Genomic DNA, 19683 nt, shown 5'->3' on the forward strand with positions numbered 1-19683 from the left:
AGTAGCGAAACTTGAGTGGAAAAATCAGAGTGTTGTATCTTGACTATTATTGTGAGAACCTACTTAAGGACGCTATTCCAAGTTTCAGAAACGAACCTGCTAGGCATTTCATAGTATTACTCATTGTATATATGTTTATTGTAGATGATTGATTATTATGCATATATTAGCTTAGATTTCGACTTGATTACTCTATATGCATTGCTAGTGAGAGGTATAGTTAATTTAGAGCATGAATAAGGAAACAATAGTTTTATTTCTTAGTCGTTGTAGTATAGGTGAAGTTTGTGAGTACCTTCACTGGAAAACTCTCACGAGGCTATAACTCATCCACTAGGGAATTCCTAGTGGTTTAAGGCCTTATTGCATATGGTCAATGCAATCGCACTCAGTGAAACGAAAGTAGATAAAACTCCATTTTTGGTCACTTATTCTAATTTCTCATCTTTGCTTGAGGACAAGCAAAATGCTGTTTGGGGGTGGTTTGATAAGAGCCCAAAACTGTAGTTTTAACCCTGTAATAGTCATACTTTTAGACCAATTATGTGAGTAATAATTAAGAGTTAACACTGATTACGTGTTTTTATGCATTTCAGGCTTCAAAGTCCATTATGTGCAGAAATATGCCACTTTAGCGAGATAAAGGAGCAAAGGTCGGTTACTAAGGAGTTCCATAATTAAAGGCCAAGATTCAAGAAGACAAAGCCTTTCAAGCCCGGTCCAAAAAAGTGAAAAGTCGATCTGCGTAAACAAGACAAAAGTCGTGAGAACTTCCAAAGGCCGTATCTTTGGACTCAGATCTCAGAATGGGGCCTACCTTATGTCAAAACGACCAGCTCGGAAAGAGCTTTCCAATGGTCTAAGCCTTGACCCTATAAGAGGAGCAGAAGTGGACGAAAGGTCTGTTGAAGCCAACTGCAGCTGAAGAGGCCTTTTTGGACTGAAAGAATTGGGTTTTGGGCCTGATTCTCTGGCCCAAAACATGGCTCCAAGCCCATGCACAATTTTTGGATCTGAAAGTATAAAAACAAGAGCTTGACTCTTTGTTAATGGTAGTTAGTTAGACCTAAAACTATAGATAATTATAGATCTAGTTTTCATGTAATAAAATTTAGTTTAGTTTAAATTAAATTCTTGTTTTAGATTAAACTCTTAGAATCATTATTCTTAATTAGTTTGATTAATAAAATAGCTAGTTTGTCAATTTCGATTCTTGTCATTTACAATTATGTAGATCTAAATTCCCTTACTACGTAGATAGCTAGACCTAGATTAGTTAGATTATTAATTTAGTATTTGAATCATTGTTTTATTATTCATTAGATTAATAAAATAGTGTTCTCCATAATCTAGTTTTATTTCCATTAATTGTTTAATTTCAATTCATAGATTTAATTATTTGTCATTATTAGTTAAATTCAATTATTGCATTAGTAGTTTTGAATTGAGTTTAAACAAGCAAAGTTTCAATCTTTATATCATGTCTTGTTTGAATTCCATTGGGAATGATAGCGTGATGATTCTCGGCTAAACCTCCATTTAGGGGGTTGAGAAGCCTTGATGAAAGCTTGATTCAAATTATCGTAGAGTCGTCGTAATTTTCTTTCCACTCTAGAAACGATTAGTTCACCATGAGAATGGGTGTAATCGTTCACATGCTAGTTATGAATTGGTAGAAATGCCATGTGTAATTAGGGATTAGGAGTAACCCAGTTGTTACTGCTGGCGATTCAATTCGGATTCTGACGATTAAATCGTCGTTAGTAGGTTAAGTCGAAGTTAAGGTGGAATCAATCCCCTCTAACTCCTTATCATAGAATCAACGTAGCATTCCCATAGTTGTTCTAATAGTCGACTAGTTGCATCTTGTGGGTAGTTGCATCGTAGTCTAGTTGCCATTTAAGTAAATCTCTCATTAGACTTAGAGTAGATTACTTATACGTAGAGAACACAGCATGCGGAAGGACTAGGAGTGGAACGAATCATCTACTCCACTATATCTCATAGGATTGAGAGTAGAATCTTTGATAAAATATAGGCTCATAAGATAGTTTTAGTTTACTTACGTTTTGAGTTTCATCGTTCATTTTGTAGGTAAACTATTCAATTTTATGTTTTATCACCAGCTTAGGAGCAACAGTGCCAGAAAGTCAAAGTCAAAAGTCAAGTCAACTGTCAAAGTCAAGGACTCAAGACTGTAAGCTACTGACCTAGGGACCTAAAGCCAATTTCAAGACTTCTAGTGTCTGGCCTTAGGTCCAAAGCCCATGAGTTTGTTCCTAGAAGGAAGGGTATAATTGTAAATGGTGTCCTATATAAACCAAAGTTGTGGAGAAAGAATTTTACCTTGGATCTAATCTTTGGTTATTAGGAGTAGCTTAAATGTTTTTAATTTAAATTGTTATTTACTTATTTTCCATTTTCATGTTCTTCAAGCTTTAGTGTAAACCAAGTTTTACATTTTTTCAATACAAGTTTCCATTACATCTTTTCATCCTTTTACAAGCCAACCAATAGTTAAGATTGAGAGTAATTCCAAATAACCATAAGAAAGTAGGAGAGAAGAGTTACAAAGTTTAGTGTTTCATCCATAAAAAACAATCCTTTAAACAAAGAATCTAAGATGAACCATTGAACCCTTCTTCTCAATCTTCATTTTAGTTTTTAAATTTTTTTTTTAAATTTTCGCTACTGATGTTTCATTTTGGTATGTTTCCAGTACATTTCTTCATAAACGGAGCCCAACAGTAGCATGAGACGAGTCACCGAAACTTGCTGTAGAAAATAGAGCGCAAACGGAGAAAACGAACCCATGCCACGCCATCGCGTCGCGTCTTGGCTGCTGACGAAAAATGCACCAGCAGATGTGTCGATACACCGGGTCCGCATACTACATGCACCCGCGAACCATTTCCTCATAACTGCAAATGACACGCGACCGTGCCTCGTTTTTGTCAGATGAAGATTTTGTTGGCTAGGAATCTTTATATGTAAATCCACTTTAATTTACCATAGTAGTTTTAATTCAACTGCTTGTAGATAAAAAGTAGATAGATTTATAAGTTTTTGAGTTTTCAAAAACTGAAAATTCAATTAAATAACATTTTAAAAATTAAAAGTTTTTATTAATTAAAATGAATTAGTAATACATCAGGAAGGTTAAATGTTATAATTAGTTTAGTAGCATGTTTAGGTTTTAGTTTTCATTAATTGTTGTTTATGCATGATTAGATTAAGATAATATCATATAAGTAAGTCAAAACACAAAAAAATTAAGAGTCTTTTTTAGTTATCCCCCCAAAGAGATGTCGAGTTTTGTGTTTAACCCCCAAAATTTCAATCATCACAATTAGACCCCCAATCTGTCTCAGAACTCTAAAAACACTGTTCATTTTTTCCATAATGCCCAAACTACCCCTTTGAAAGAGCCGTTAGAAAGTTAAAGAACCGTTTGAAATTTCTGACATCCTCTTTGACTTATCCGATATTAGTTGACTCCTGTCTTCCCCAACCATATAAAATCCAGCTCGCTTCTCTCTCCAACAATAACTAATGGGTGGTGGTGAACCAGCTAAGATGTCACTTCAGGTAAGTATCACTTTTGACCCTTCAGTTGTTACTATTAGGGTCTTTACTATTACTGTTCTTGATTGGGTTCTTGATTATAGCTTCCTTCCTCGTTTTTTTTCGTCTGGTTTTTTGGGGGTTAATTACAAATTAGTTACAAAGAGTAGGGGGTTAATAACATAATTTTAGCACATGATTTGAGGGTTATGTTTTTCTTTTTTTAGGCTACTGGTTGCTTTCAATGTGGCGATTTGAACCATTGGAAAGATATATGCCCTCACAGTTGTCCTTGGGGTTGTGGAAAAACTATGAAAATGTACAAGAGTACTAGGGACTGGAGTTTTGGACAGAGATTTCTAACATGCAAGAGAGATGGATGTAAGGGTTTTATTTGGATAGACAAGGGACACCTAGACAAAGACAAGAACAAAGAAGCTGCTGCCAGTACTTCAAAGGCTTCAAAAGAGGATATGAAGTGCCAAGAGGGAAAGCTACTGGTCACAATTGAGGGTCCTATTAAAATGAAGGTGAAAGGAAATGCTAGTGATGTAACTGAACTTGTGAAAAAGTTGTCACTTGGATGAATTATGTATGAAAGAGAGGAATGGAAATGAAATAAATGTTATGTGTAATCATGTCTTGACAACTGATCATAGCAACATAGTAATCACTAAGATATCATAACAACATAGTAATCCTGACAACTGATCATAGCAACATACTAATCACTAAACAGATCATAGCAACATAGTAATCATGTCTTGACAACGGAAAGCAAATTCCAACAAAAAACACATTGAAAGCATTGTTTTGGGCAAAAATACAAAAGCCACAAAACACACATACAACACAGCAACTAACACAAAATAAGCACCATCACAAAAAACAAGACTATTTCCCTTTCTTTGCTCTCTTTGCTGGTCTCTCATTAACTGAGCATGAGGCTTGGCTTGATATTACCTTTTCTGTTGAAGTACTTCTTCTGTTGCTATACCTTCTCTGTTGTTGTGGCTGTATGGGAGGCATAGCAGGTATCACCAATGGAGGTCTGACATTTGAAGTCTGTTGTGCTGGAGGTTCTGACTGAGATGGTTGTGGCTGAGATGGTTGTGGATCGATCGGTTGGGAATAGGCAAATGAGGCCTCGGTTGCATTATTAGAAGCACACATTCCTCTTCTAACTTTCCCTTCCCCTGCCCCCTTCCTCCTCTTCCTCCTCTGCTGCCCCTACTTCCTCTTCCTAATAGTTTCATAGTTTCCATTAACAGTGGGAGCCTCTCCTCTGCCTCCTCCATCTTCAGTTTCAGTCTCTCCCCTGCCTCCTCCAGTGAAATTTTGAGTTTCAGTTGCCTCTCCTCTACCTATGCTGCCCCTGCCCCTGCCTCTGCCTCTACCTCTTATTGGTGGAGCAACTTGAGCTCCATCTTCAGGGTTGATTGGTGCCTGCAAGAATGGATTTGGAAGTGGTCTTTTTCTTGGCTTACCTGGTCTTCCTCTTGTCCCTCTTCCTCTAACAACATTACCACCCACTTCATCTCCTTGACACCCTCTTTTATTATGGCCAAGTACACCACATCTAGAACACCTAACTGAGTTCTCATTTTCATTTGCACCCCTTCTCCTGTTAACTCTAGGCCTTCCAGGTTGTCTATGCTTAACTAGAGGATAAACATAATCTGCAGCTACAGGCTGCATCAATTAAACAAAACACATGTCAATACGCAATCAATAAACTATAAATTAAAAGAATTGAAAATTGGAATAAGAATTACCTTTGGCCAATCATCCTCATGAACCATTAGAGTTATGTGCTGACTATGTGCATTTCTATATGCTCTAATAGTGAAAAAAGGACTGCAGAATCTAAAAAGAAGTACAACAACAAATTGCAATAAATAATATAATTTAACACAACAAATTGCAATAGAACATATCAAATTTAAACTTACTGTGTCCAAGTGTCTCTCCTTGACAGCCATAGCATGAATGCAAGGAATTCCACACACTTGCCATTCTCTGCATGTACAACTTAATTGTACCAAATCAACAGTCCACCAATGTCCAGACTTATGTGTCACACAGAACTTATCCTCATTTGAACCAGCCACTTCATAATCACCAATTTCATTCTCTCTTTTTGCTAAGATATCTTTCACCCTTGGTACTAGATCATTCTCATTCCAGTCTACAAACTTCCCCTTTCTATCATAGATCAACTTCATTTGTAACATCACTATCTTGGAAACCATCTTCACAATAGGCTTGTCTCTAGCATCCAATATAAAACTATTCCATGATTCAGAGAAGTTATTATAGAGGTGGTCAGCCTTACATTCAGTGTCAAAGTGTGACCTTGCCCACAACCTAGGCTCCTCAGTCATCAAGTAGTCTTTGGCATCACTACATCTTTTCTCAAGCAACTCCATATTTTTATTAAAGTCAGCTTCCCCAAATGCTTTTGCTGCATTCCATGCTTCCACTTCAAGACTCTTAAACCTTGTCTTCATGTTCTGCACCATGTGTCTAAAACAATATCTTTGATTGCAATCAGGAAACACTGTGGCAATTGCATTACCTAAACCTTTTTGTCTATCAGAAATTATGGTCAGTCTAGATGGATGTAAGTTCAAGGATGGTGCCATAATATCTAGAAATTCAGTCCAATTCTCAGTGTTTTCTGAAATACAAATAAAGAAACCTAGTGGAAACAATCCATTATTTCCATCTAATGCTAGAACAGACAGACATACACCCCCATGTTTCCCCTTTAAAAAACATCCATCAAGACCTATTAAAGGCCTACACCCACTGACAAACCCATCTAAACATGATTTGAAAGCAATACAAACCCATTCAAAACTCATGTAGTTAGCATTTCTAGAGAATTTAGCAATAGAACCTGGGTTGGAGTTGAGAATATGCAAACAAAGCTGATGAACCTTTGCATAAGACTCATCATAACTTCCATGAATCATTTCCATTGCTAAGTTCCTGGCATTCCAAGCTTGCCAATACTTAATCTTAACTTGATATCTGTTCCAAATGATTTTCCTGATGTCAGCTGGTTTGTAGCTCTTGAAATGAAGTCTCATGTCTTTCTCAATATCTTTTGCTATCCAAGCTGCATTTGCCATAGGGTTTCTATCTTTTCTGTCAGCTGTACAAGTGTGAACATCATTCAACCTTCTTAATCTGAATGTACTCCTCTTAGTCATGCACCTGCAATAAGCCCTCCATTTACAACCTTCCTCCTTACACACAGCTTCAATCTGCAGAGCATCATTTTTCTTGAACTTCATACTATATTTTCTTTTAATAGCACACAACCTCAGATAATCTCTACACAAGAATCTATCAGCCCATTTCTGACCTACAAACAACCTAACTGATGTATCATCAGTTCTAGTCTCTCCCTCATCAGTTGGAATATTAAATGTGTTTTCAACCAACACATTTATTACATCATCATCCTCAACTGTTTGTGTCCTAACAGTTGGTTGTATTGGTTCATCTTCTTCAGCAATTGAACCATTTCCATCCTCTTCTTCAGCAAACAAAGACTCCTCATCAAACAAAGACTCTTCACTACTTGAATTATTTTCAGAAGGTACATACTCCTTATCAGATGAATCTTGACTGTAGTAATGCTCTGCTGCATCTATCTGGTCAATGTTGAATTCACATCTAGAACTTTGAGTTGCATCAGGACCTAAATCATTCAAGCAACATACAAGAATTACAAAAGAAGTCTTTGGAAAAATTTGGATGTAGACAGATATTAAAATAATTTGGATGTAATTACACATACCTGCAACTCTAGTAGATGTAGACAGCTCCTCAACTTCAATGGATGTGGGTTGTTGATCTTGTTCTCGAACAACTCTCTTTCCCTTTACTTTAAGACTAGGGCCACTATCTTTCTTGTCTTCAGAATAATATGGCAATAGCAATGGTGGGGACCTCAAATTTGTTGTCTTCTTCATAACATAGTCAAAGTCTTCTGTAGTGGGCCAGTCATCCAAGTCAAACATTTTTCCCTTTCTACATCTTCTGCCATGCATATATACATATTCATCTTCACTGTCTGTGGAAGAGTCCACATGTGGTATTTCACCTTCAGAGTTATTTTCATCATCACTTGAATCACTTGAAATGACATCCAACTCATGCCAATTTACAAAGACATGTGTGAACCCCTTTGCATCAACTCTTGCATATTCCCACATGAACATCACATCTGTATCTGTATCTAGACTAGTTTTGTTTCTACCATGCAACCAACATATTTCCAATACATTTCCAGATGGGACACCAAATGCTAAAGTGATCCAAGCAACAAGGTCTATCAAATTTGCATAATCATAATCCCATTCCTCAGAATCTGCATATTGTCCACCAACATATTTCATATATTGTCCATCCTCTACCCATTTATCCTGATGGTGACACCTAAAGATCCTAATTGAGGCCATTATCTGCAGCAACGTAACCAAGCCAAAACCAAAACAATAATCAGACACAACAACCAAACTTTAAAACCATGCTATCAATAAGGCATTGATACTCTTATATAATTTAAAAAAAAAACTTAGAATGAAAAACCCTAAATAAGGAACATGAAAATTACCTTGACTGTGAGATTGTCGATTCGAGTACGAGATCGTGGATTCCAGTGTAAGAAGTAGTGAGGAGTAGTGTAAGAACCCTAAGATCATGGATTCCACACTAAATAACCCTAAATTCAACAGACGAGCAATGAGATGAGAAATAGAGTGGGAAGGAAAATAAAACTCTAAGTTGGGGGTTTTAATCTAAGTTATTGGAGTGGGCCATGTTTAATTGGGGGGGGAAATAATTTGCTCCCGCAATTTTCTTGAAAGGGTAGTTTGGGCATTATGGAAAAAATGAACAGAGTTTTTAGAGTTCTGAGACAGATTGGGGGTCTAATTGTGATGATTGAAATTTTGGGGGTTAAACACAAAACTCGACATATCTTTGGGGGGATAACTCAAAAAGACTCAAAAATTAATTAGGTTAAATACAAAATAGTTTAAGCTTTGGAAGTTTAGTCTTTTGGTTTATGTTTACTTACCAAGAGTTGGGGATACAACCAACTTGGACCGGTTGGATGTGCATGGCACGAAAAAGTCATACCACGTGCGCACATCACAACCGAACTTAGGGGTTGAAGTTCCAATCTTTGATGAACACTTCCCAAACTTTTACGTATTTTGTTTAATTAAGTGAATAGTTAATTAAGTTAAACGTAGTTTAATTTTCGTGTTTACCACTTTCATAGTTTAAGCCCACGAAGGCAATCAATTGTAACTTATTGGCTTTGCCAACATTTCGACCCGACTTGTGGGTCTTAGTTAGATTAAATTTGTAACTGTAAGGAAATGCTCGAATGATGGGTTAACACGCAAGACACCAAACACTTCGTCAACCCCACCACGTCGCCTTCACCCTAAGGGTTATGTACACACACCTTGGGCGGTAATTTCTAACCCTCCTCATTACAAAGTTTAAGAGGATACTTGTGTGTTACTAAGCATGCTTGGATGATTGTGTGATTTACATTTCAGTCTCGTCTTTATATTTAACGCTAAGGCTAAACTCGAGCCCTAAATAAACAAAAAATGGGATTAAGCCCTACTTTAGAACGGACGTTGCGTGAAATGTTTGTTACATAGACCAAATTAAAAAGATAAAATCAACCAAGCAGAGCCAATTTAGTCATGCCTATCAGGACAAACATCTAGCACGAACAAAGAGAGTAGTAAACTACAAGATTCCAGTGGACCAACCACCTTCCTCACTCAGAAATACCGTGTGCGTGAGATTCTTGGTGGCACACTATCTGGTGAAGTAGCGATCTTCTCCCTCGACGCATGTAGTTCCCAAAACCCAATTTCGTGCCCACTGTTAAATTCAAATAGGGCATAGTTTCTAATCTATAGACATTGCATGCAAACTTTTCAAAAACTTCAAGGTCACAAATGAATTTCTACAGATTGTGCATCATTCTTGTTTGAGCATTCTTGTCTTATCAATATTCATCACAACCGACATGGAATTATAATGCAAACTCAGAACCTTGTTATTGCTGTGGTAGTCTGTATCATTGTGCATCTCAATACACATCATATACCGAGTTCGAGCCTCTTATGAAAATTCTTACGATTACGAACATCAAATTTCAAATTTTCCTAGTGCCAAATACACCCAAGAGTTTTCTAATCGTGCAAACAATTCATGGATTTCAGACACAAATAGTCAACCATCATTCATACCTACACCTAGTCAGTCAGAATAAGAGTTCACTAACAATCCATTACCATTCACATCACTATCCATTTCAAATTCATACTCCAGTCCACCATCTATCAGAGACCACCTTTACCAAGCAATGGTTGAACAAACAATTCAAATACAACAAATAGCAAAGACTTTCTGTTCTCTCCAATCTATTTTAATCAATACCACGTCTGAGACTAATATTCTTCCCACCAGTCCAGAACCTAACCAAAAAGAGGAACAAGGTGTTGCTATAATAGAGCCGATTGCTAAAGCCCATCCTGATATTTATGACCAATTAAAACCACATCACCATCCACCTGACTATCGTGTGAATTCCTTATTCTATGATGATAACTATATGTATGAGAACACTTCAACAAAAGAAACTCTAGAATCTATGTTGGAGAGTAACTCAACAAACTTGCACGATGAAATTGAGAAAATTTATGAAGTTCTAGATAAAGAGGACAAAATTTTAGTGGAAAGTGGATCTAATTGTAGTTTGGCCGTTAAAGACTTATCGATGGAACAAATTTGTGACATCCTTAATATTGCCGATATAAATGACAATCTTGTGGAAACTCCAAAACTAGATAAAGAATTCCTTGAGTCCTCGAGATCATATGCAGAACCACCACCCGACCATCATTCCCTCGAGTTAACACCTCTCGAAAGCCAACCTCCATTCATAAAAAATCAACCGAATTCTGAGGACTGCACCACTAACGCATTTCAAATAAACCTCAAAATCGCACTTAAGCCAATTTCCTTTGAAATCCTCCATAATTTTCTAAACCTTCCTAGTAGACAGACTTTGCCCAACATACAAACTCCCGAGACTATCATTCCAGTTAAGAAGATCCCCGCATTGACTGAAGTGCCAGAAAAAGAGAATATATAATCTAAGGTGGAATATGAGTTCTTGAGAGCATACGATGATCGCTTTATTCAAGTGGATGAAAAACAACTAGTACCACACTTAATCTAAGCCTCATGAAGAACAACTAGTACCACACTCACACTCTCTTGGACAATTCAATGACGAGTTACTGCATAAGTTCTATGATGGTTTACATAAGCTTTCTCTTATCATTCTGCATCTTACACTCCAAATGCATCATTTCATTCTGTTTGGGGGTAAATGCTTTCATATCTTTTTCTATAAAGATCCCCAACTATTTAGACTATTAGTAAATAGTTAACAGCATATCATCTATCTCATATGCATAGTATTGGAGAATCTTACTTAAAACGACCCCACATTTAGTCTTGAATATCTGACTATAAAATATTCATGTTATGTTTTTTTGATGCATTCCATGGGAGTGCATCATTAAGATAACCGGACCACTCCACTTGGAGTGTGTGGTTGTAAGTGCTGGAGCCTTGAGTCTATGTATATCTTGTATATTCCTTGTTAGCACTTTTACTCGTAGTTGGAGTAGTGTACCTTTATGGAGCAAGTATACAATTTTATTTTTCTTTATTTTTCACTCTTTTTGTTAAAAATAGTTTTTCCTTGTTGTTTTTTATCAAAGTTCTTGGTTTTTCCAGTTTTTATAATAGAGGATTCTCGTTACAACAATAGTCATGTGATTTTTCGAAAATAAAAACAAAATGGGCAATGGATTCCACATAGACCAACCCTTAGAAGTACGCAATCTCCATTCTTCTAAGACTGGTTTGATGATCAGTTATGTGTTACTAAGGGTTGCCCATATCACCATGTACTTTCTATCTCAGCTTAACACACATAGATACCAATTGTCCCTTGCACACCAACATACCATCAAGAAGTTTGTGCTTTCAATATACCAAATTCACCATGGAGGCAACACCCAAAGCCATAAACCCAACCACCTCCAGGGTTCATCAAACCACCAACTACATTCAGACAAGGACAAAGTACCTACAGCAATCAGAACAAAGCATTGGTTCCACCCCATTTTAACGAGAACTACCAAAATCTACCAAAGAGACCTAGTTCCACCATCCACTAGTATCCAATCAGATAAACCATTCTACTATGTTCTGCGCAGTAAATCCCGCAGCACACATAATTGAAGCCACAGTCTGATTTGAATGGGTTCAATAAAGAGCCCACACGAAAGTTATCTAAGATCACCTGTTATGGTTTGTTTTTCAAACTTAGCTTTAGAAATCACAGATTTTGTACGAGTTATCTTTATATATCTCTACATAGTTTTCAAAAACTTGAGGATCTAAAAATGAAAATCGTATGCCACAGAGTAACCAAAATGATATTGGATAAACGTATGATTTTATCTTCTTGTAAAAACCCTCTATGTGGTTAGAGATACCTTTTGAGAAAAAGATAAAAAAAAAAAAAAAAAAAAAAAAAAAAATGGTAAAATAATTACGTAAATCCCTAGTTTAGATAACCCATGTACATCTTGTTCTATATCTATCAACCCACGCTCCAAACTTGTTTGAGGGTGGTATATTTTCATAATGAAGAACAGAGTACAGGTTCTGCCATTTTTGCTAATGTTCCTATTGTAATCTCTTTCATTTTCTTCATACTTTGAAGACAAAGCATATTTATATTTGGGGGTGGTATAGTAACATTTTGCAAAAACTATGCATTTATTATATAACACTCCTTATATTAGATATATTTTCTATACTTCTTTCTTTCTTAAAATATTTCAAAAAAACCAAAAAATATTTTTCTGTTTAGTACCAAAAGTCTTGTTTTCCTTTTTCTATGATGAATAAATGGTTTAGAAGTCTCATTATAGCAATTGAGTAAAGATTCGTTCTTCGAACTTAGACTAATATACATACAATAGTTTCTACACCTTTCCATGAATGGCATGCATCAGCATTTGATTGTATATAGCAGTGAGTTTCCGAGACCAAGGTTAGAACAGTTAAGTTCCATATCTTGTGAGAATCTAGCCAAAAGCCACATCCGAATGATTATTGAGTGACGACACAGGGATGTCAGGATAGAAATATAACACGTCCACTTGCTTGATCACCACGCCATATCCTAGGAGAGAATTTAGGCCTTTTATGGATCGATATAGCAAAATAAACGTTAAAACCCTAAAAAGATAATTTTTCCTCTAGTTAGCCCCCTTGAGCCTTCACCAAATTCTAAAAGCCATTTTATTTCTTCACCATCAATCCCTGAACCGTTACCACACCCAAGAAAAAGCTTACCCAGCTGACGACTTGAGAATTGGATGATATCTCAAAAGAGAAGAGAAGACCTTGTACAAAAATAGAATAGTTAGAAGCTTCAAAAGAAAAAGAAAATAAAGAAAAGAAAGAAAAGATTCAAAGATCGAAATCTCCCAAAAGTTCAAAATTAAAAGGAGTCGATTTCAAAAGAAACAAAAGCAAAGTTAGAACTAACAAAAATTCAAAATCATATGGAGTCACAAAGCCAAAGGGCTAAAAGAATGAATCATAATTTCGGAAGCAAAGAAGAAAAAGAGGTTCTTCTCTAGTTACAAATATCCTAAAGACCCAATTTCTCAACTTATCAGAGTTTATTTTCCCTTCCCTTTATTTCTAAACCACTACCTTAGCCCCATAATTCCTAATAAAAGACATCTAGCTCAATTAGGAATAGGATGGTGTGATAGTAAGTGGATATTGTGATTAATCGACCTTGGTTTCTTTGGACGTCATTCGAGTATGTGAGGAATATAAGTGCCCTCTGCACTTGAGAAAATGAAACTTGAGTGAATATATTAGAGAGTTGTGATTGCAACACACCCCTGTGAGGACCCAACTTAAGGACGCTCTCCAAAAGTTTCGGAAACAACTCTGCTGTTGTATATCACTGCTCATGTTTTGCACGTTTCTCTTTTGATGATTAAACTATAGTATATATATTATTCTGAGTTCAACGGAGGTTTTCTTTATTCCCCGCTAAGGAGATGTATAAACCTCTAAGAATAAATAAGGAAATAATACCCTTTGTACTAAATAGAGGAAGTTTGTGAGTACCTTCTCTGAAAAACTCTCATGATGCTTAAGCTCGTTCACTAGGGAATTCCTAGTGGTTTAAGGCCTTATTGTATATGGTCAATGCAATCGCACTCTGTGAAACGAGATTAGTATAATAAATCACACATTTGTGATCTTAGTTTTTTTTCTCTCTCATCTTTTGCTTGAGGACAACCAAATTGTAGTTTGGGGGTAGTTGATCAGTCCCCAAATGCGCATTTTATTACTTTTACAATGCTTCAAATATGCCCTTCTTATGCTTAATGAACAGACAACTTATAGCTTTTGCTACCATTTCTAGGATACAGGCTATTTAGGACGCATATTCCTAATACGTGCATTTTGGCACAAAAAGGACAGCTATTTACGCTACTTGGGAAGATTCCATATTAGGAGCAACAGTGCCGGAATGTCAAAGTCAAAAGTCAAGACAACTATCAAAGTCAAGGACTCAAGGACTCAAGTACTCAAGGACATAAAGACTGAAAGCTACTGACACCGGGACCTAAAGCCAATTTCAAGACTTCTAGTGTATGGGCTTAGGTCAAAAGCCCATGAGTTTGTTTCTAGAAGGAAGGGTATAATTGTAAATGGTGTCATATATAAACCAAAGTTGTAGAGAAAGAACTTTACCCTAGATCTAATCTTTGGTCATTAGGAGTAGCTTAAATGTTTTTAATTTAAATTGTTATTTACTTATTTTCCATTTTTAAGTTCTTCAAGCTTTAATGTAAACCAAGTTTTACATCTTTTCAATACAAGTTTCCATTACATCTTTTCATCCCTCTACAAGTCAACCAATAGTTAAGATTGAGAGTAATTCCAAATAACCATAAGAAAGTTGGAGAGAAGAGTTACAAAGTTTAGTGTTTCATCCATAAAAAACCATCCTCTAAACAAAGAATCTAAGATGAACAACAAAACCCTTACCACCACAATCAAATACTCCTCTTCAGTGCCATATACAGTTTATATAGTATCTTCTATAGAAGATATAAACAGTTGAAGCCACATCACATAATTCCAAAATTAAAGATAAAGAAGTTGAAGACATAACTAATTACATGTTCAAAAGTACCCACAAAATCCCATTCTTGCAACAACCAAAATATCAATAGCAAACAATTGCAATTCCAAAAGGGAAGAAAGGCAAAAAATGTCAACTGCTTTATCTGCCCTCCTAAATGGCGACAAAGTCAAAATTGTTACAATCATAGCCTGTAATGTTTTTCAACTGCTTCGGGGTTCGCAGGATGGTGCTCGGCCCCCTTGTCATCGACGAAGTTTTTACAAGTACGTCTGTTGTGCCTTTCCATGTTGCACAAAGTGTAGCATCTTTTATGCTTTAAACCCTTATGCTCTGCTCTTATCTTCATTCTCTTCATAGAAATCCAACCATATTTGCACTTCAAAGGGAGGGGGCAGGATGCACTCTTCCTCCCCATCAATGTCCCACTGCTCCTTACTCAAAATGCCAACCCACACCTCACGATAACACCGTTGTCAGTTTCCAGTACTATTATAACACCTCTATTTTTATTAATGTCCAAAATTAATTATTTCGCAAGGTTCAATATATTATTAACTATGTCTTAAGGTGACTATTAAATTGCAGTGAATATGTATGTTTGACTTTTTGAAAAAAAGAGGGAAAATAGTTTGTTTGGTTTGAGAATAATTTAATAGGAAAGTTTTTAAGTTTTAAAATAATGTGTAGAGAATTTATTAATAAAGAAACATGGAGAGAATAATTTCGTAACTTATCGGAGAAAATATGGAAAGTTTCTTAAAGTAAAATATGGCAGAGAATTCTTTAGAATGGAATGGCTTATCATAAATTTAGGATTTTTAAGAAAGATAAGTGTTTGCTTATATCTAGAGAAGTTAACTAAAAGAAAGAAGGAGAAATGGCAGATTTGTGCACCTCTTATCTAGCTGTGGATCGGATTTTTAGCGTTCTATTATATGCATTTTTTCTGCAGAATACGAAGGTGAGTAGTTATGTTTTTCTTTTTCACCGAAACTGGAGTTGTACGGCTATGAATAAAAAGTTTTACTGTCAAAGTTTTTCCGCTCAGTTTTTGTTCTGCTTATTTTTTTATTCTGCCGAATGGTTAACTGGTTAAATGTTATATGTTGTTTTTCTTAATTATCGAAACTGTTGGAACGGTTGGAACTCTGGAAAAGGTTGTTAATGGTGGCGAAAGCCAAAACAAAGAATTCGCCCTGTTTATGATTTGAACTATATTATTTGAACCTTGATAATGTTTATTATGTTGTGGTTTTGGTTGGATGATGATTGGTGGTAGTGGGGGTGATTGGGTGTTGGAGAGTGGGGCTGTTGAAGCTTTGAAAAGGCAATAATGGCGTTGAACGCAATTTGTGAGGAGTGAGGATTTTTAGGTTTTGATTATAACCAAATGGTTGTGTTTTGATCGTTTAGGTTTTGATTATACCCAAAGGTTTGGTTTTGATGGGGATCAAAACCCAACCATTTGGTGGTGGTTGGGGGTTGGCAGAGGTGTTGTTGGGAGCCTGAAGAAGTGGTTAATGGCGGTCGAGATCGAGTTTTGGATGTGAGGGGAATCGAGTTTTGATGGTATTGAAATATTTGGTTTTTCTGGAGGTTCAAAACCGAACTGTTTTGATTAGTTTTGGGAGTGCCGGTGGGTGGAACTCGTGGTGGCTAGTGGTGGAGGAGAGCTACTGGTGAGGTGAGGAAGACGACCTCTTAGTTGGGCTTGGGCCAGAACAAATTAGTTTGTTTATTTGGGCCGAAACAAAATTAGTTTGTTTCTTTGGGCCAGTTTCTTTTTTTGTTTTGGGCTGGGTCATATGACTTAAGATGGGTCAGTTTGGGTCTTTAAGTTGTTTAGACTTTTGGGCTTTGTTTTGGTTAGTTGGATTAGGACTATGGGTTGAAGTGTCGTACATACAGGTTTGCGTCAGAACCCGTATGGACGAACACCGGTTTGAGACTGGTGACTGTTGGGTTTGGCCCTTTGACTGTTGACCAATGACTGTTGACTGTTTATTTTGTTACATTTTTATATATTAAATTGTATGGACTAATCAAATGGTAAAATGTTGTGGAAGCCTGTATAAACTGGTTTGTCATTATCTAAGAAAGATTTGACGTTGATATTGCACAATTTTTGACACGTGACGAGATGTAAATTTTAGGAGACATAATATTCCTAAAACGTTATAAAAATGTTATGCGGTACATTTGGAGCAATTGTGACATTATGTGGTATGTTGAAATTGTTGTTCTGTTAAATGATATGATATGTTAAGATATATATTAAATGTGATATTTTTGTGAAATAAATGTAAATGCGCCATCATTATATCTGTGAGATATTACTATGAGGTATTATAGTTTTTGTGGATATTTCCAAAGGGATTGTGGTTTAGTGCAATATATTTTATTTGGCACGTTATATAATGAAAATAAAAGGTATTGTGATATTTCCAAATAATGTGGCTTAGTGCAATAATTTATTTGGCACGTGATAGAGTGAGATGGTTATGAGATACAAATGTATGATACCTAAATAAATTACGTAACGAAAATCCTAGAACCTAGCTACCAGAACCTAGCTACCACAACTCAGTTGATTTGGCCCTTGTGTAGGGCATATGTGATATGATTGGCCCTTGTGTAGGGTGTATGTGATGTTGATTAACCCTTGTGTAGGGCAATCGTAGCCGAATAGTGGCTTGATTTTCTCTTCCGCAAAATTAGAACGAGACGTGCGATATTTTATGCCGAATAGTGGTAGTACCCACCCAATGGCGTTCGTGTGGGGGTTACCTGGTATGCGATATCCCGCTTAGGGTAATTACACATAGAGTGGTTCATTACGTGAGGGGAGGCATGTGGATGTACATGTTCGGTGTAGGGAATCGATTGTGGTAGCCAGGGAAACTAGGTAAGACATAGAGACAACGTGATTCTAGAGACACTTAAAGAAACTCTAAGCAATAATTGTGATGATATATCAAAGTGTACGTTAAATCTATAATAAATGATTTATTGTAATTTATGTTGCATTCACAATGGTTTTGCAGAAGGGTGGGTTGAACTAATTATTTATGCAGGTGTGACCCACTCTGTGATTAGGCCTACACCAGTGTAAGTATAAAGTAAGTTTTAGTTTTGTTATTTTATTATTAGATACAGTTGATCTAGTACGGTTTGAAGCTAAGGCGCCTCAATGGAGAAACTAAATGCATTATTATTATTGAATTGGAAGCTAAGGCACCTCAGTGGAGGAACTACCTGCGTAAATTATTGTATTTAAGAATGTTGTATTATTCGTTAGATCTTAAGGCGCCTCGGTGTAGGAACTAACTGCCTTATTGATTGTGTATATATGTATAAGTATGATTTGTATTTTTGGGATACTCATACCAACATTGTTTATAATGCTGATCCGATTTGCATGTTTGCTTACCGGGTGTGTTTATAAAAATGAACATAGTCGATAAGTCTTGACAGGATTAATGTTGAAAAAGGTTGATTGCTGCTGGTGGCTTGCGTTAGCGTCTCATTACATAATATATTTTGTTTTCTTTTGAGGTGCAATAGATTTTCAGTTGATACAATATTTTGTATTTTCAGTTGTAATTATAATTAAAGAGTTGTTGAATGGAAATTTGTAACTTAATCATATTTGTGAATTTTCGGTAATGAAGAGGACTTTGGTTTATTTTAAAAAATTATTGGGTTCAAATTATTGGAATAATTAAACAGGTTATAGTTTTTTTTTGTTAAGAGTGCATCACACCTCGAAAATCGAAGAGTTGAGAACAAATATTGTTTTTTCTGATTTTGTCAAAATTCCGGGTGTGACAACTATAGTACAGATCAACATATGTCATATGACAAGCTTGGTGGCTCACACTTAAGGCTTTGCATGCATGCGCACACAGGATTCCCATATGTTGGAAATACCCACACGAGCAGACCCTATTTTCAAGATTGACACGAAATATTCGGCAAAGGTCCGTCTTGATTAGATACTCCCCAGTCCCATCCCTTGAGTCTGTGAATTCCAATGCCTTGGTAATGTTGGCTCGCACCAAACCAGTAGCCCTGGGTGTGAACCTCTCACCGCGGGCAACCCAGTCATCCACCATTTTTCTGTACTTGAAGTAGTGCACACTGAGATTCTCCCTAATTGCTTCCACTAAACAAACAACTAGAAGGGCTCTGTCATCCTTAATCATGTTGTTCCAACACTCAACATTGTTAGTGTAGGCAATGCCATATCTTTTTACTATGGAGGCGTGACATACTCACTTATCTAGCGGAATGTCCATAAGCTTATCGTAGACACTTGAGTTCATTTTCTTTATATCTCTCATCACAGCACGGAAAAACCACTCTTGAGTTGTCTTAGCTCCTATCTTAATCTTCCTCTTAAGTGCAAGTGACGGAGTCAAACCCGACATCTTCTTACAAATGTGGTTCATGCAGAAGACATGTTTCACCCGTGGAAACACCTTAGGAACTTTGACTACCAAACTGGGATGCCGGTCAGATATGATAACTAACAGAGTCTCATACCGAACCACTTGGTCTCCTAGGCAACGTAAAAATCAATCATAGTTCTCATTGTCTTCACCGCTAGCCAGACCAAAAGCAACAGGGAAAACATGATTATCACCATCAACAGCAATGGCTGAAATCAGACATCCTCTTTATCTCCCCCTCAAATGTGTGCCATCTATTTCTATGTGTGGCCTACATGTGTCATGAAAGCTCCTCACAGTAATCCCACAGCTCCAGAAGTAACACTTGAAGTGATCTGTGTTTCCCACTCT

General features: G+C 36.5%; 2 protein-coding genes across 2 annotated transcripts; one reads left to right on the top strand and one right to left on the bottom strand.

Annotated features, from left to right (window-relative positions):
* The first annotated feature begins 3313 nt into the window (after positions 1 to 3313).
* Positions 3314 to 4192, top strand: LOC147516443 (uncharacterized). The gene is made up of 2 exons (XM_086594574.1): positions 3314 to 3588; positions 3792 to 4192. Exons 1-2 carry the CDS (start codon positions 3553 to 3555, stop codon positions 4149 to 4151), a joined length of 396 nt encoding a protein of 131 aa, XP_086450700.1. The 5' UTR covers positions 3314 to 3552; the 3' UTR covers positions 4152 to 4192.
* Positions 4193 to 4794: 602 nt separating this feature from the next.
* On the bottom strand, positions 4795 to 19086 carry LOC147516444 (uncharacterized). Its single transcript, XM_086593273.1, has 7 exons — positions 18826 to 19086; positions 8195 to 8272; positions 7376 to 8042; positions 5669 to 7276; positions 5517 to 5583; positions 5340 to 5430; positions 4795 to 5256 (listed from the first exon to the last, which is right to left on the bottom strand). Exons 1-7 carry the CDS (start codon positions 19084 to 19086, stop codon positions 4795 to 4797), a joined length of 3234 nt encoding a protein of 1077 aa, XP_086449399.1.
* Between the last annotated feature and the right edge of the window lie 597 nt (positions 19087 to 19683).

This window comes from Coptis chinensis, chromosome 2, assembly GCF_015680905.1.
Source record: "Coptis chinensis isolate HL-2020 chromosome 2, ASM1568090v1, whole genome shotgun sequence".
Classification (NCBI taxonomy): Eukaryota; Viridiplantae; Streptophyta; class Magnoliopsida; order Ranunculales; family Ranunculaceae; genus Coptis; species Coptis chinensis.

Bases quoted from the DNA above. Each gene is read 5' to 3' on its own strand.
- LOC147516444 (XM_086593273.1), bottom strand. From the start codon at position 19,086: ATGATTAAGGATGACAGAGCCCTTCTAGTTGTTTGTTTAGTGGAAGCA. The intron at 7,277-7,375 runs GTATGTGTAATT...TGAATGATTTAG, and splicing joins TACATCTACTAGAGTTGCAG to GTCCTGATGCAACTCAAAGT. The intron at 5,257-5,339 runs GTAATTCTTATT...TAATTGATGCAG, and splicing joins ATGAGGATGATTGGCCAAAG to CCTGTAGCTGCAGATTATGT.
- LOC147516443 (XM_086594574.1), top strand. From the start codon at position 3,553: ATGGGTGGTGGTGAACCAGCTAAGATGTCACTTCAG. The intron at 3,589-3,791 runs GTAAGTATCACT...TTCTTTTTTTAG, and splicing joins CAGCTAAGATGTCACTTCAG to GCTACTGGTTGCTTTCAATG.